A 17,456-nucleotide genomic window follows, 5' to 3' on the forward strand; every position below is an offset into this window, starting at 1 on the left:
ACCCTCTGAGGGCCATCCAGAGTCACCATGCTCATGGTGGCATCTTCCCCCAGCCAGCCCAGACCTGCACACACTGCAGACCCCACACCTCCTGTGTGAGCCCCGGCCCTCACTGCCCCACCCCACCTGCACTCAGGGCTCCAGGGCCACCACACCCATCTGCTCTCACTCCTTCTGTAAAAACAACACTCCAGTGCACCTCTGTCCCTTGGTGTCACCACTCCTGCTTTGGGATCTTCGCCTGTGCAACTGAAACCAGCACAGGCTGGGTCAGGAACTCTGCTTGTTCCTTCTCTCTAGCTCCATTTTTATTTGTTGGGGACACCAGTGAGTCTCCAATGTCACTGTGCAGGGACAGCAGTGAGCCCCCGATGTCACTGTGCTGGGGACAGCAGGGAGTCCCCAGTGCCACTGTGCTAGGGGACACTGGTGAGTCTCCAGTATCACTGTGGAGGGGACAGCATGGACTCCCTGATGTCACTGTGCTGGGGACAGCAGTAAGCCCCCAATGTCACTGTGCAGGGACAGCAGGACAGCACTGAGCCCCCGATGTCACTGCACCAGAGGACAGCAGGGACTCCCCGATGTCACCGTGTCCCTGTTCCTGCCCTGCAGTTCCACCTTTACCCAGGCGGCGGCCCCAGCGAGCCCCCAGACCCCCTGCAGTTGCTCTCGCCCACCGCCAGGCGGCAGCAGCGATTTAAATCGAGCCGAAAATCTCAGGTTTTTTAAGAAACAGGAAAAAATAAATACAGAAATCTCTATTTCCTCCTTAGAGAACCTATTTTCTTACATTTTCAAAGCTTTTATATTTAATTTTTATATGTATATACAAAAGTTATATTTGTATGTTCAAGAGCTATATATATCTGTATTCAGAATTCCTTACTTTCTACAGTTCTGTGTATAATACAGTAGATGAAGAGGGTTATTTGGAAATAACCCTCAATTATTATATAACTGAATATTATTTTTCAGTATGTGTAAGAATAAGAGGTTTTAAAGGGAAGAATGAAAACACAGGCACAGGAAGCCAGAGGTGGATGGAAGAAAGAAGACGGACCACCGGGAAGAGGAGAAGGAATTAAAACTTGTGAGTGAGAGGCTCCACCACTGTGACATCACCCCAAACCTGTGAGCACGACCCCAGGGGACACCTGTTTGTGGTCTCTCCTGCATCCTCCTTCCCCTCAGCATCCCCTCTGTGCTCCAGAGTGCCCAGGGGGATGTGGGGACTCTCTGCCCCACCTGGGGCCCCCAGGGGTTTGTGGTGCTGCTCAAGGGGGGGAGATGTGACTTCTGACCCTGGGAGTCTTTAATGTTTGGCTTTCAGGTTTTTATGCTGAAGATGCAAAGCCATGTGCAGAGGAGGCTATCAGCATCAGAGGGAGGTGTAAGAACTGATGCTTAGGCTGAACTAGAGCCTGTTTCAGACCTCCTCCCTTCTTCCTCCTCTCTCTCCTCTCCCCTTTCTCCCAGATTTCCTTCCTCCTCCTTCTACTCCCATAATGACAGAAAACTAAAATGGAAATGCAGAAAGAATAAACTTAATGGCACAAAGAAAATAAAGACAGGCAGAATCTGCCAGGCCCCTCCACATCCAGTGTCACAGATCTATCACTGCTCTTCAAATCTCACAGAGCTAAAAGCAGATTGTCTCTTTAATGACTTTTAAACTTCTCATGAGGTTCCCAAAGACTCCAAGAAACAAGAAAATAGTAGCCATAAACCGATTTTATTATTTTTGAAAAATGGAATGTTTCACTTAGAGAAACTTAAAAGCGATGTCTGACCAACACCATGTTCATTACAAACTGAAAAAAAAACAAACCCAAAACAAACCAAAAAACCAAAACAAACCCAACAAACCCCAAAGCAAGTTGACACAGTATTTGGCTACAGTGCAGCAGCAGTCTTGCATTTTTTTTTCCTTTTTTTTTTTGTGTTTAGAATCACAACCTGAAGGTGACCCTGGGTTAATAAAACTCACGACCACTGTGAGTGGCACCAATAAAAATACACCAATGGACAGCGAGCGCCGTCAGTAGCGGCGGCTGAAGCGCGGCTCGCTCAGCCTGTTTGTCCTCTCGGGGCCTGCAAACACACCTGGGATCCCACTGCCCTGCAGCACCTGGCCCTGGCTCCCGGCTGGGGTGAAGCCTCCACGCCTGCAAACAATGCCACACATGTTGGATACAGCCCAGGAAGTGTAGACTTTGAAAAATGTTTCCTTAATTTGTTGCAGTTTTTTTGTTTTCCCCTCCCGATCCAGGCTTAACATTCTGACGGAGTTTCTTACCCTGATGTCCCTCCTCGAGTCATCCCATGGCCTGGTCCTGACTGACCAGGCATGCTTCTATCACCACCTGATTCAAAAAGAGGGAAAAAAGGAAAAAAAAAAAAAAAGAAAAAAAGAAAAATACAGGCTTTTGTGTTTCCCTAATAAAAATGTCACCTCGTTCCCAGAATTTCATTTGCTTTCTCAGTAATTTAACTACCACTAGAAGGTTCAGCAGCAGTAATTGACAGAAAAAAACCACGATCACACTGGTAAGCAGCAAGTGTACCTTGCCATCTCTCATGATCCCGTCCCATCACTCCTCCATCCACATTTCCCTGCCATGTACGATCTTGGTGCCCCTCTAACTTTCGACCATGATCTCCCCAGTCACGTCCATCTCTTAAAAAAATAAAAGAACATCTTCTAGGTATGTCCCCTACCCACTGAGCAGCACAGGGTAAAGCCAAACACCATACCCCATGCCAAAGTGTGTTAAATGGTTAATCAAGCTGGAGCTGGAGCCACTCAATCACTGCAATCAGAACTGGTCAAAGAGAAACAATGAGAGACACTTGCTGAACAGCATCCTTTATATAACAAAACTTGGTTTTTTCATCCAGAGACATCATGGATATTGCAAAGGACTGAAATACTCAGGCATGGATCGATTCATTGGCTGCCACTCCTCTGTCTGAAAATTATGCAGCTGGACTATGCCCAGCTTGATTAACTGATTTAAAGAGAAACCACTATGATTCCAGGTGAGTCCAAGTTCTCTACCCCCACCACTGCAGAGACTTCTCACTCAATTTCCTTTAAAACCTGACCACTGGCCATGAATGAGACTCATGTAGTCCTTACTGAGGCAACTGTAAATCTCATCTGTTGAAACAGACTGAATCTCCATCTGTAGAAATGAAAGTTATTTATAGGAGAACCAGAGTCAGGAGCTGAGCTATAACTGTAGTGAGGAAAGAGTTTCACTCTCTCAATTCATGAAGGAGCTACAGGTGGCAATTCCCTGCTCCTCCAGATGCTCAAAGATCTGGAGAGAGGATTCACACTTGTCAAGCTGCTTACTGCTGTCACCCTCCAAAGGTTCACTGAGGAGGTGTTAAGAGCCCCCAATGAGTTCCCTGACTTGCCAGGCACTCACCGGGTCTGTGGGGGGATCCCTCTTCCCTCACTGATCCTCCTGTCAGAGCCGTAGCCGCCCCAGCTGTCCCGGGAGTGCCGCTCGGGGCCGCCGTGCCGCTCCTCGGGGTAGTGCTGCAGGACACACAGGACACACAACAGGCTGAAATAACACAGCTTTTCTCCCAGGATTGCAAAAATTCGGCTTTTTGGATATTGTCTTTTTCTGTGAGTTGTCAGAAAAAACTGTAGCTGTCTCATATTTTGCAGGTTCACTCCAATGTCAGTGAACATTTATTTTGTTTACTGACATGGATTCCATGCTGTTCACTCATGGTGGGAGAGCTCTTTTTTGTATGGTAAAGTTTTTTACATTCTTGGCTTACATTACATAAAGGCTTACATTCTTGGCCTCAGATTTTAAATTTTTACCTAGAATATCTGCCTACTCCCTACCTCTCTTCAGAAATGAAAGGTTTTGGATCCCAACATGGCATTGATTTTCATACCTGTCCTTCTACAGCCTTTTTTCATGATGGCACCAGTTGTTTTATTTAGATAAATGAGAGAAGGCATCCTTTGCCAGTTGCTCTCTCTTAACACCTAAGATGGTCACCAAAAAGCTTTTAGTGCCACATAGCAGCCTGAAAAAATGCTCCCATCACTCAGAGGTTTCCCCTTGCCTGTATCTGAGGTGACCACCCCAGCAAGCAGGTAACCTAATAATTTACTTTATGCTCATTAGCACACAAAATTAGTTCTGCTTAAACATCTCAGCTGAAATGACTGTGTTTGTGCTGCGTGCACACTGTGTCCTTTCTCTTTGGGGTCAGCTTGTTTTGGTTTTTAACTAAAGCAGTAGTTAGGTTGTAATGTACCTGCCCATCTCGATCTGGAATTCCCCTTGAACAGTCTCTCCTGGAACAAAAAAGAAAGTTTCAGTTGAATCAACACAGTAATTACAATTCCAGTGTCTGCATGAAATAACACACTGAAAAGTTAATCTTCATGAGGCTGTACACCTGGATGCTAATGTTCAGTGGCAAGCTAACTCAAATTTTTGAGTTGTTTCATAGCATAAAAAGAGATCAAAGTAACACCTATCACTGTAATATAGCTAAAAAAGGCACCAGTGAGGATGGCCAGGAACTCAGTGACACCAAGGGAGAACACTAAGTGAACCTACCAGTGTCAGAAATGAGTTACAAGCAAAAACAAACAGTACAGTTTTCCCCAAGGATCCTCTGAGAGCAAACAGAAGTCTCAATGGCATCATGCAGAAAATATATTTCCATTCTATGGTGCTAAAAAACTGCATTAGCTGGCTGCAAAAATGAAAATAGGGAAAAGTCTTAAAGCAAAAGGAAATGGCTAAACCTTCAGGGTTCATAAAGCAGACTTCTATACACCTTGAGAAAAGCTGTTGTATATCCATCTGTGGATTTGGTATCTTCTGAGCCTGAGAACTGCTAGCTCTTCCCAAGGGAAACTTTGCAACAGTTTTCTTTTTCCCAAAACAACGTTGTATAAACAATATTCCTTTCCCATAACAACAGGTGTTGTTTGCTATTTCTGTTACTTAGCCAGTGGGAGAGGTGTCAGTCCTATGGACCAATAATGTGCTTTTAGCACAGCATGTTATAAAAGGGCTGAATGAATTGTAAATTAAGCTTCTGATTTCTACTGCCTCCTGACTGGAGTCAAGCATCTTTTTTTCATGTCCCATTGTGATATCCATCAGCATCATGGCCGATTACATTAGGACTTGGCTAATAATCTTTATGCAGCCTCTTTCTGCTATGTCCCTAACCCATGGCAACAAAGAACTGCAATCGTGTGTGGAATGAGACAAGAGAAATGCACGAGAGTGATTTCTTTGACTCTGCTGACACCATTCAAGCCACAAGACAGCACCAAATTTTGCTGAAGGCAGAGGAGGAAGAAGAACCACCAGTGCCCTGCCCACCTGTCCAGGCAGTGGTCCTGGTAGCGGCCGCGGTCCCTGTGGTCGAAGTCGTGGAAGCGATCCTGCCGCCCGAAGTCCGAGTGGTAGCGATCGTCCAGCGCCAGCCGCTTTGTCTCGGGCCAGTATGGGTCATCCCGCCTGCAACAGGACCACGTCAGCAACAGCCCCACAGCCAGCTCCCCTCTGCTGCTCCCTCAAACCTCATTCAATCCAGTAATTAAAAATCTATGTGTGTTAAGGAATCGCATTGTGGTTTCAGAGAAAATTTGGTTTACTAAAACCACCCTAATTTTGGCACATTCTGACATCAGAAGAGAATGAGTATCTTTCCCACTACCACTTAGAGTTGATACACACAAGTTACGTCTCTTGGTCATCCCTCTTTGGGAAATAAGAGTAGACCAGAACAGTGCTTACAAGTGTACAAGCACAGCATTTGCTCTTCTTCAAATTGCTATTAGTGTTAAAAGCAGCACGTAAGGAGTCTTTCAGCTGTGAGCTCCCACGACTGACCTATCCAGAGTGCTCCCCATTTCCACAGGCTCCCAGAGGGGATGTGCCTGAGGAGTTTGGAGCCCCCTGCCCTGGTGCTCACCTGCTGTCAGGATCATAAGGCCTCCTCATGGCAGATCTCCGCTCCTGCTCGTAGCGCAGCTGCTCCTGCTGGCGTCGCAGCTCTTCCCTCTCCCTCTGGATTCGCTCCTGTTCCCGTCTCCTTTCCTGCTCTATGTGCATCCTTTCCCTCTCCAGCCTCTCCCTCTCCAAGCGCTCTCTGTCCAGGCGCTGCCGCTGGAATTCCAGGCGCTCCCGCTCCCTCTGGAGCCTCTGCCTCTCATCCCGCTCGTGGATGGCTGCAAGGCGCTGCTCCCGGTCTCGCCTCTCTCTCTCTCTAATTTAAAAGAGACACTTGGTTTTTAATTGAGACTCTTCAGTCCAAGCTTTACTACTTGTTTTGGGTGGGGCTTCTTGTTTGGTTTTGCCCTTTTTAACAAAAATGTTACTATGTTATTCCCTTTTTTCCCAATTAAGTACTAGCTTAGGGGGAAACAAAAAACTCCATACAAATGACAGAAGCAAAGGTGAGAATTTTGCATAAGTAACACAACATCTACTCTTAAGTCAGGTCTGAAGAAGCTTTCAGAGAGCACAGCAGAGCACATTTCAGTCCTAAGACAGAAATCTGACGTACAAAAAGTATTTACAAGCTTCTGGGAAAAAAATCAAGGAAATTCAAATCTGGTCAAGTGGAACACAAAGGTTGAAAGCACCTACAGAAGTCTCATGAGAACACTGATTTCAGCAGTAAAAGCCTCCATCACTTGGCACTATGTTTGTCCTAGCAGTAATTAGCATGAAATCAATCTGAGATATCCCTGTTGGAGAGTCAGCATAGCACTGCTTTGAAGCCTGTTTAAAACACAAACCAGGTAAGGGAGTGAAAAATGCCATTTAAAGTTTAGAGGGAAGTGGGAACTCACCGGCGCCTCTCCGTTTCCCTGATTTCTCTCTCCCTCTGCCTCTGCCGTTCCCGTTCCCGCTGCTCCTTGATTTTATCAAAGGATAAAATATCCTGCTTCTCCTTGCTCTCCGATTTGCGGTCCTGGCTTTTTGTGCTCTGAGAGGAATCAGAACAATGCATGAGCTGAACACGGTGCATTTCCAGCTAAAACTCCGAGGTAAATTCCTCCACTAGGTCATCCTGAACAAAACAGGCCACCCTACCTTCCCCAGGGGTAAACAACAGTGGAATTCCAGGGAAAAGTACCCAGAATTTGACCATAACTTCTAAATATTACAAATAAATACTAGGGGAACACAACCTGACTTGCACTGATTTCAAACAACACACACCAGGAACATTCCAAGCTCAGGGAAACACATCATCCTAACACCATTTTCATATTACAACTAGACTACTTCCACCACGTCAGCAGTGAAATAGTAAAAAAAAGGTGGAACAGAAGCACTTCCCCTCTGCCACATCACTAACACCCCGAAAGTGATAAAAGGGTAATTGCACCAATATGCAAGACTAAAAATCCTTCATCTTGGAGCACATAAATCTATTTGACACCTGTTTTTACACAAAAAGCTTCTCTGGAGGTTGGCCTTACCCTCTCTTTTGATGCAGAGGTTTTCACACTGATAACTGGCTCTCCTTTAGATTTATCCATTACCACTGTCCTTTCAGTTCCTCGACTTGCTAGAAAACAAAATAGAGCCAAAAATAAATGGTACAAAAGACATTCAACAATTCTTGCAAGATTCAAAACTGTGAAGATACTAAATAGTAAAGAAGTTGTTTTTATGAGGTTTTTAATAACATATGGATCTTATTTATGATTTAAATAGCGTGCCAAGATTTGGCCAACTTGAGGATGGGGGCAGTAGATTTATCAAAATATTACAGCAGTATTTTCTGAAAGGGATGACAGCTAAAGGAACACAAATTTTATTTATTTCTCCTGTCCACAAAATATATCCTTTACCACAGTTAAAAAAAAAAAAAAAAAAAAAGCCCAAAAAAGGACACAGAACCACACAAAATGTCAGGTCTAAACCCAGAGACAGTTCCATAAAAATTATGGAAACTCTGTTCTACACTATTAGAAATTAAAGTCAAAATTTTCAAGGCATTTTCTGATGGTTGTGTCTGTTTTACTAAGTAAGCTTCTTTTTACTGAATTATCATTCACATCTAATGATATACAAGTATCCTTGAAAACATCTCTGAAAGACAGCCAGCATCACCTGATTTGCTTGCCCTGGATCTATCAGAAGATCCAGTCTTTTCATCCTTTTCTTTTCCTTCTTTTTCATCTTTTTCTGATTTCTTAGCATCATCTTTTTTCTCGATCTTCTCCTCCTTCTTAATACCAACAGACCTACAAAAGGCAGGAAAGCAAAATGCCTCTTTCAAAAGCAACAAACCACTTGAAAAACCAATTCTGGAAGTATCACTCTCTAACCACAGTCAGTCTACCAGAAAGACAGACTGAAGCCTAGACATATTTGCCAGTTAAGAGTCCAAGCAGAGTCAGATCTGAGGACAAAAGACTGGTAAAAATAATGGTTTACCTAGAAATGATTTGATTTAATATCTCCTGATATAGCTAACAACTTTTTATACAAACATTATAAAGAGCTTTGTACTTCTGAACAGAAGATCAGTTAAGATGCCCTTACTATTGTAAAACAGCAGCTTTCCAAGCATTATTCCTATTTCAAATGCAGGATGAAACACTAAATCAAGATTACGGTTACTATTCAACTTGTTCACCTGGCTGTATTTGAAATGAGTGATGTTTAAATATGAAAAAATACAGAACAACACTTTACTTCTCAGATTTGGACTCTGCAGAATGGTGCCTGTCTTTTTCCTTCCTTGTTTCACCTTCCTTTTTGTCTGAAGGCTTTTTTCCTGCTGGTTCATTTTTTGCCTAGAAATTCAGCCAGAAATAATTACATAGTCAGAGATGAGAGATTAAAATTGCATGCTTTTATTTTGATTACACTGCCATGAGATAACTGCCACTCACCTTTTCCACAGAAATCATTTTACCATGCAGCTCTGTTCTGTGGAGGTGATTTATACACTTGGTGGCCTCCTCAGATGTTGACATTGTCACGAAGCCATAGCAGCGAGCACCAGGACTGCGAGCATTTGTCACCACTTTTGCACCAACCACCTTTGGGAAAAAAACAAAATATTCTGTGTTTGTAGGTCTGTGACTAAATAAATTCTAACTTAATCACCATTGCTTAGAACAGTTTGGATAGGAAAAGACCTTTAAAAGCCATTTATTTCAATCAATCCCCTGTCACAAGCAGGAACTGCATCTTCAATAATGCAGCTCAGAAAATTCATCTTTAAGTTGCTGAGCAGGTCAGGAGCTTAAGGCAGATATATACAGGGAAGGGAGAGTGGTAAAAACCAAAATAAAATTGAATAAACAAAACTGCTACCACTTTCTCTTTCCTTACAGGATATCTGTGCCCACAGATGACAATCTCTGACAGGCAGCAGCACTTAGTGACATAAATGTTTAATATTACATTCAGAAAAGTATTTAGCAGAAGGGGCGATGGTAACACAGAGTTCCCTTCCACAATTTCTGCTCTTGTGTGCTAGCAGGCACTGCAAAACAAGTGGAAGCCTGCCCTCAGAGACTGGATTTCTCCAGAGAATATCCCTATAAATTGAATTATTTAAAACAGCATTAACTATTGCTGGACACTCAAGACATAATTAGACTACTACATGATGATCTACCAGTCTCTCCTGTCAGGAATTGCCTCATTCTCACAGCTATCTGCACAGATTTTGCAAACTCCATCTCTGCTCCCACCCCTCCCTTTCAATCTTCTTTATTGAACTGTGCTCCTTTCAGATACAGTTTCCAAACAACACAAAGTTAAGAACTCAGCCTGCCCAGTTATTCATTAGGGAAAAAAGGAGCTAAATTTAAGTTCAGTCTTTTAAACTGACAGAATTGTTTGGTAATTTGCATATCCACTACGTACCTTTCCATACTTGCTGAAAAGATTCTTCAAATCTGTAGCTCTAGTAGAGGAGGAAAGTCCACTAACCCACAAATTTCTGCCAGAACCACTCCCCACACGGCCTGGGGCACAAAAGTCAAACATAAAATACCATGTAAAACACAAATGCAGCAGTGCAAAATCAAGAGTACTAAACCCCCCATATTTTTCCTCCATAAAACTCTCCCACTGCAATTTTAATTCTACCTCTTCCATTCATTCTTAAAATCAAACTGCAGGCTACACACTGCAGCCTGCAAAAATGAACATCTGAAATCCATAGTTAATGTGCATTTGAACGGCCTTAATAAGACTGTAGCTACAGATTTACTTCCTGTACTTGAATCACTTTTAGGAGAAATACAAAGTATCAAATGTTAATTCACAAAAGGCTTCTTATGTAAAAAAACCTCCAACTCAGTTAATAATGCTACAGAAGTTACAAGGAACTGATATTTTAGATATATTTTGAACGGACGTGTTACAACTGCATTGAGGGTTCACTGAATTAACTGTCCTTTTTACTCCAGGTTCTTTGTACATAAAAAAACCCAAAAAACCCCAAACATACACTGACCTTTCTCATCTTTTGTGATTGCCTTTGTATCTTTGTCTTCAACAGGGCTAAAGATAAAACACCACATTATTCAAGAGATCATATGCAAAAAGAATATTAATTCTAGACAGCACAACTAAAATTGGATACCTACCAGTAAATTAGTTCCAAAATAACACTATTATTGGCAAATTTCTAGAAGAGTGACAGGAAATAGGGATTTGTATCCCTAAACGGACAATTCTGTTTTGCAGATGACAGAAATAAGAGTAATTTGGGGAAAACAACCTTTGAAGGTTGAGGAAGGATAAGAAATCAAACCCACTGCTCTTAAGGAAAAAAAAAATACATCTACACATGGAGAAATAAAAGAGACCTTTAGGAATAGGCTACAATTTCATCAGTCTCGGAGGCCAATTGAAGGAAACAGCTTATTCGCATCACTTAAGGACCAATGATAAAAGATAGCATCTGGTCTAGAACGGAGAAAAAACAAACCTCTTTTTCTGATCACCGCCCTCACTGGCTGAGGACTCTTTAGTGGCAGGGGAAGATTCCTCAGAATTAGCTTTGTCTTCTGCTCTCTTGCCATCTTCTTTGCTATCTCTGGCTTCGGCGCCTGCGCCTTTCTCCGCTGTCTCCCCACTAGAGGCTTCCAGGCCTTGGGAGCGTTTGCTACTCTGATCGCTTAGGGTCTCTACCACTACACCTTCAGAGTCCGGGGCCTCTTCCTCGGGGCTCTGTTCACTTGTCTCCCCTTTCGCTACCACTAAACGCTTTGCTTCCTTCCTTGCCAAAGCTTGGGCCGATTTGCTGTCCAAAGCTAAAGCATCTTCCTCCAGCTGAGCGGCAGCGAGAGCGTCCTCTTCCTCAGCCAGCCTCTTGCCTGGCCCCGCGTTACTGGCTTCCTGCGCACGCGCCCGCTCCGCTTCCGGAGGTTCTTCGTTAAGTAGCTCAGATTTACAAGTTTCCCCCAAAATGTCGAGTATTTTCTCATTTTCTACGGATTTAACAGGAATAGAATGGCACAAGATTTAATCACCAGGGAAATACAGCAATCACAAATGTGGAACTGGCAATGGCTGCCACACTAACACCAAGAGAACTGCTAAGCTACACAGAGATTGGAAAACCCTAGTGTACACAGTGTTACGCCTACCACGCTAACTGCTCTCTCACACACTGCCAAATCAGCCCTACCACCTCAACAGCCAAGAAAAATGCCCCCAACAGATTTAACAAAAAACTTCGGGCTCAGCCTTCATATTCTTCAGCAAATCGTTCAGCTCTGTTTCTTCTCTAGTTAGCTTCCAGAGTCCGAGATGCTTAACTGAACGTGACAAGGTATTGAGAGTTCAATTTTCCAAATTTCTGTGAAGTTCCTTTAGCAGAGATAGTCCAACATGAGAACTGGGCACCTTGATGGTTCTGAGTGTGTTTGCAGTCCAGAAAGTGAGTGGGATCTGTAGCAGATTCCTGTGATGGCAGCGGGTTCCTTCTTCTGAAGTCCAGTCACTCTTTAATGTCTGTTCTGCACCAGAGCTCTGCCCTGCCTACACTCCTGTACTTATATTTATTCACAGAACCACTGTACAGTGTGATATCACAAGATCTGTTTTCAGAACCTTTACATCTTTAAGGCTCGTTCCTTAACTTCACTCTGCAGTAACAGTTCTAGGGAACCATTACGTGGTATTAAACGCGTTTTCCAAGGGTGGTTATTCACAGATCTGGTGATATGACTGGGTTTCCAATCTCTATGACCCTGCATGACCTGGATTTTCCACCATAATAACGTACACTACAGTAATGCATTAAAAAAAAAAAAAGAACCATAAAAACCAAACAGGGACGCAAAAAGCCTAAACGAAGAATGAAACTGTTTAAATACCCAGAATTTTGTTTTCAGTAAAAAAAAAAAAAAAAATCAAAGTAATCAAACAAAATCAAACAGTACCTGGCTCCAATGGTAACTCTTCAAGTTCCTGTAGTGAAAAAGATTTTAAAAAGGAGAAATATCACTATTTCATAAGCAAGATGCTATTCTCAATGACATCTCTTAACCACCCATTACAGGAGAGTATTTAGTGAAAGCATTACTATAATTTAGGCTGTTTGAAAACACTGAACTTTAAACAATTTTCTCAGAAGGTTTAAGATGAGTTTTTAACATCCTCAAAGTTCTATGAAGTCTGTGAGAACTTTAACACCTCTCAAATTCAGCCACCTGTTGAACACATGGGTAAATAATAAATGTAAGTAGCACAGAGGAAAGCTTATCTTCATGTTACCCTTCTGTATCCTGTGTTTTTTAAAGTCTCCTTTCTGCAAACAGGATCAACAGAAACATCAGCTTCACCTAGAGCTGGTGTTCTTAACCTACCAGGAATTATCTGGAAACAAGGCCAGCATTTCAGGAATGGACAGTTCCAGCTTTCTTCTCACCGTGGGACTTGGACATTTTTAATGGGAGTTAAACAGAATGTAAGGCACTGAGCTGGTATTCACACCAGATAAAAAGAATCCAACCTACCACCAAACTCAGTATGACACATAAATCATAAACATATATATATATATATATATATATACACACACACACACACACATACATAGATGTAACTTAATAGAAAAAAAAAATCTTTGTCTTTATAAGTAAACTAAAACACATTACTTCCTATTCTCTGCAGAGTAAAAATGCAACCACTGTACACACACTGTTCCAACATACAGTGTTAAAAAGTGTATTTTATGCTTTTTTTGTTTGTAAAGAAAAACTGGCTACCATTTACCTTTATTACGGTTAAATCTGATGAAGAAGCATCTAAACTGTTCCCAACATCTTCAAACTCTACCTTTAAAAAATAAATGGGAGACATCTCGTTATCTATGAAGGAAACCTGAATGAGAAACTGAAGATTTGTACTTGCACTGACAGCTGTTATCCAGCAAACACATCCAGTATCCAAAGCAACCAATAATGGTAAAAACTGAGTGATAATCCCCAGGACTTGTCCTGATCCCCACTGACTGAATGAGCTCTCTCATTATCTCCTAATGATGATGGTCAGATCACAAAGATCTTTTTAAGTATGGGGATTCCAACAGCAAAACTTCTCTGATTTGTATCCCTATCACTTACAGCAGAAACACAGCCAAAAAATCTACAGGTCTTGATAATTATTTCTTTAACTGATAAAAGCAGAGCATAGGAGCTGACCTGGCCTCAAGACATTTACTCACTCAAAAAAAAAACCTTTTTCTGAGTATTTCCATTTGATTTGTGTAGGACAGGGATATGCCTGGGGATAGAGGGCCAATCTTATTTCTACAACTTTAGAACCTCAAGTCAATGTGGACACACAACAAAGTGCACTAGTCCCCGGTTAGGTGAGGCAGAAATAACTTTTTTCAAATGCTTTGTGGTACATTTTAGGAGGTAAAACACTTGATTTTGGGGGAAGGGATTATCCTCTTGCCCAGTGTCAACACAAAAAGCCAAGATAAAAATACTTTCAGCAACTGAGTAACTGCAAGACCCTATCTTAGCAGAAAAATAACCCTGAATATAATTTTGTGAATGATACTGCTCAGCTGAGACATAAGCTACACTATTTGTAGGCCTCATATATTCTCTACAATAAAGATGTGAAAATAGGAATAATACATATAATTAATAAGGTGAAACAGAGTTCAAAGCATGATTAGAAACAAATGCTCTGCAAACTGCTATTAACACAATCAGGTGTACAAACAACATTTAAGTATTTTAAGAACTAAGACTCGTATTTCCACAAATATGCAAAAAGAAAAGCAATGACCCTAAGAACCAGTACAGCCCCAAATTCTCCCAAGTACTCTTTAGCCACCATTTTGCTATTTAATTCCTAAATAAATAAATTAAAAAAAAGAAAACCCTGATACCACGCACAGAAGAGATGCATACCATCACTATTGGTATTTCTCTTGATTCTTCTTTAATTTCTGAAAATTGTGGGGATGCCTCCAAGTTACCTACAGCAAACTCCGTGGGCTGATCTGGAAGTTCTTTCATTTCTGCATCAGCATTTTCTTTACTATCAGATAGCGAGTCAAGAATATTATGGGCACTGTAATCATCTCCACAATCTACTGCATTGCCATTATCTATTTCAGCTTCATCTAACACACTGATATCCATCATGTCAATATCCTGCAAGGTATCGAAACTCGCTTCAATATCATCCTGTGGAAAGACAAAAAAAAGCCGATGTCACAGCCAGGGTGACTTGAGAGCCACCTGTCACCAGCCCCCTCAAACCCAGCCCCCCGTACCTGCCCATCTCCAGAATCCTCCTCCAGGCCGTTGTCTTCCACTCCCTCCTCGTCCGGCCTCCGTCCTGACAACATCATCATCATTAGAATGAAAACAGAAATTACAGCTGGACCCCTCAAGCTTTGCTCTATCACCAGAGCTGGTTTTCCCTTCAGTTTTTTCCCTGTTTCCCACAGCTGTTTGTTACCACCCCAGTAAGTGACAAACATGCCACAGTCTCACACCTGGCAGGAGCTCAAGCTCTGTGACCTCCCCAGAACATTTGGCTCAGCTCAGATTGCAGCAATTTATCACCTCAACCTTTCATTTCTTTTCAAGCATTTACTAGAAGAGAAAAAAACCCAACCAAACAAAAGACAGCACAAAATAATGAAAAAACCCCACTCTACCTGTGGGTGTTACTGCAGTGCTCTGTCCACTCGATGGATGTGAATTATCCCAACTGGTATTACTGAAAACTCTACACCAGCTTCAGCACCAAAGAGCAGCTCCTCAAACTCTGAGCTAAGGAGCTGTTTAACCTTTTATGAATTTTATTTTCCTCAAAAACTACAAGCACATTACAACTGAAAAGTGAGAGGGGTTTTGGAGGCAAGAGGAACATTTCATCTATTTCCATCCCAACACTAGAAGTGCTGTAATAAGCATCAGGTGTTTTTCTGAGAATTGACAATACATGTGATTGCAAAGATCTCTTTCACCCAGAGTTGTGACATTTGGTCTCTATTTGGTCAAGATTTCACATTTTAGCCTGCAAGAATTGCACCATCACCCCAAATCAGATGTAATGGCAAAAATCAAACAAATTACCTGGCAAAACAGTCAAGTTTCACTTCAGAAATTTACACTTTGTGTAAACCAAACCTAGCATTGAAAATACTCTCTCTAAACTAGTTATTTTGCTCAGTTCCAATGGAAACTTTTAAATGTTATTTGCTTACAAAATAAGATCAAATTGTGCTAATTAACTAATTTTAGAAAACCGATAAATTGTTTTCTGAAAATAAAGATGATGTAAGACTGTCTCACCATTACAAAAACCAAGCATAAGGCCTTGAAAACATATCTGGCTTCAGAAATTGATTAAAACCTTATCTTCTGGGAAGAAAACTGCAACTGCTGTTGGCTAAGAAGCAGAACAGTACAGAGCTTATTTTACACTTGAGAGAAACTCTACACTTCTACATTAAAAAAAAGTATCAAAAACACTGACACTGCTTCAGTGTTACTTGGTAATTCTAAACAGAAATTTAAGGGAACTCTGAGAACAAACCAACAGATCCTTCAACATTTCCTGCCTTATTAAATCAATATGAAATTCTCTGAATAAATGATTGCTAAGTTGAATGTTATATCACCCATCCCTGGAAACCTGAAAGCAAATGTGGGGAAAGTACCAGTAACAACAAAAAAATATTATGAAGGTACCATTTCAGTAATGAAAATGGTGAAGAACTCAAGGATGATAAGGCAGAAAGTGTCTCTAAGTGCTCTGTACCTTTGCTGCTCCTTTTAGGAGTTTTCTTCATATTTTCTGAAATCATTGGAATTTCATCAGGATTTCCTCCTTCCTCCTCAATAGCCTGATAGGGGCAAAAGAGAAAAACAGATATTAAAACAGACATTAAAATTTTTCATTTGTACGTTTTGGTTGAGTTTAAGAACTGGGCACCAGAGGCTGAAAAATTCCAAACCATGAATCAGCAACTCGGATACACAAACAAAAGCACGCAGAAGGCAATAACATGTTGGTGTAAGGTTTCGGGAAAGGAGTCAGCAAAAAAAAGCCAATCCCACAGCATTTGTGACTGTGTACAAACAAATGAGTTGCTGCGACAAGAATAAAAGTCTCGGCTCTGGGACACAGTAAGCAGCAGTTGAGAGAAGGAGTTCCGCATACCACTAACAGAGGAATGTTGTGATGAGGATACAGCCAACGGGCTACCAGCCGGATTGCCAAAAAAACCCATCAGAACGCAGCAAAAAGCCCGACAAGACATTGTACAGAACTGTAAACCCAGGAACTCAGAGAACAGCAGGGAACTGCGGTGCACGAAACTAGAAATACTCGGGCCGAGCGCCAGGGCGGGCAGACAGCGAGTGCTGCAATCGGAGCGGGAGTCGGTGACACTCCGTGACAGCGGCAGCCGCAGGGCGAGCCTGGGAGAGCGCAATGCAGGCCGGGCCTCCCCGGGCACCGAACGCTCGCCCTGATCCCGGCGGGCCCGGCCGGAGCCCCGGCCCCGCCACCGGCCCGGGCCCGCCGCTCTTTGGCGCCATTTTCCTCCGCGGCGCTCGCCGGGCCGGGGTCGCAGCCGCTCCACGCAGCCCTGAGGCCGCCCCGGCGCCCCTGCCCGCTCCCACCTTCCTCAGGCGCTCCATGAGGACGCTCTTGTTCCCGCCGCTGTCCAAGTTGCGCTGCCGGAGCTCGGCCCGCAGGTCGATCACGCGCAGCTCGCTCAGCGGCCGCCGCCGGCTCTCAGACTCCGAAGCGGGGAGGCCAGGCCCAGCCAGGGACGCGGACTCGCCCAGGCCGGCCGGTGAGTGACTCTCCGCCATGGGCCGCGGTTGGGGCTGGAGCACACGGGGCTCGGCGGGGGGAAGGCGAGGCGGGAGCGCCGCAGCCGCAGCACAAAATGGAGGAGACCCGGGGCAGAGCGGA

At 43.0% G+C, this 17,456-nt stretch overlaps 1 protein-coding gene across 3 annotated transcripts; it reads right to left on the bottom strand.

The window, feature by feature from the left end:
* Window positions 1-1,531: 1,531 nt before the first annotated feature.
* LOC310920344 (scaffold attachment factor B2-like) lies at window positions 1,532-17,353 on the bottom strand (the record flags this gene model as incomplete). Of its 3 annotated transcripts, none has more annotated exons than XM_083880250.1 (21): window positions 1,532-2,168; window positions 2,300-2,366; window positions 2,568-2,680; window positions 3,438-3,550; window positions 4,294-4,333; window positions 5,382-5,519; window positions 5,977-6,270; window positions 6,860-6,996; window positions 7,496-7,584; window positions 8,133-8,266; window positions 8,721-8,821; window positions 8,921-9,070; window positions 9,906-10,006; window positions 10,501-10,547; window positions 10,978-11,479; window positions 12,437-12,464; window positions 13,272-13,330; window positions 14,494-14,704; window positions 14,794-14,858; window positions 16,293-16,377; window positions 17,159-17,353. In XM_083880250.1, the coding sequence occupies 21 exons, from the start codon at window positions 17,351-17,353 to the stop codon at window positions 2,042-2,044; spliced, it is 2,796 nt and encodes a 931-aa protein (XP_083736376.1). In that variant the 3' UTR covers window positions 1,532-2,041. The 3 variants fall into 3 exon arrangements, 2 of the variants coding, with proteins under 2 accessions (XP_083736376.1, XP_083736375.1); XM_083880249.1 differs by having other exon boundaries at window positions 13,272-13,334; window positions 14,426-14,704; XR_014591978.1 differs by lacking the exon at window positions 2,568-2,680 and having other exon boundaries at window positions 2,125-2,168; window positions 13,272-13,334; window positions 14,426-14,704.
* Between the last annotated feature and the right edge of the window lie 103 nt (window positions 17,354-17,456).

The sequence above is a fragment of the Zosterops lateralis genome (genome assembly GCF_965231275.1).
Source record: "Zosterops lateralis genome assembly, chromosome: 29".
Lineage (NCBI taxonomy): Eukaryota > Metazoa > Chordata > Aves > Passeriformes > Zosteropidae > Zosterops > Zosterops lateralis.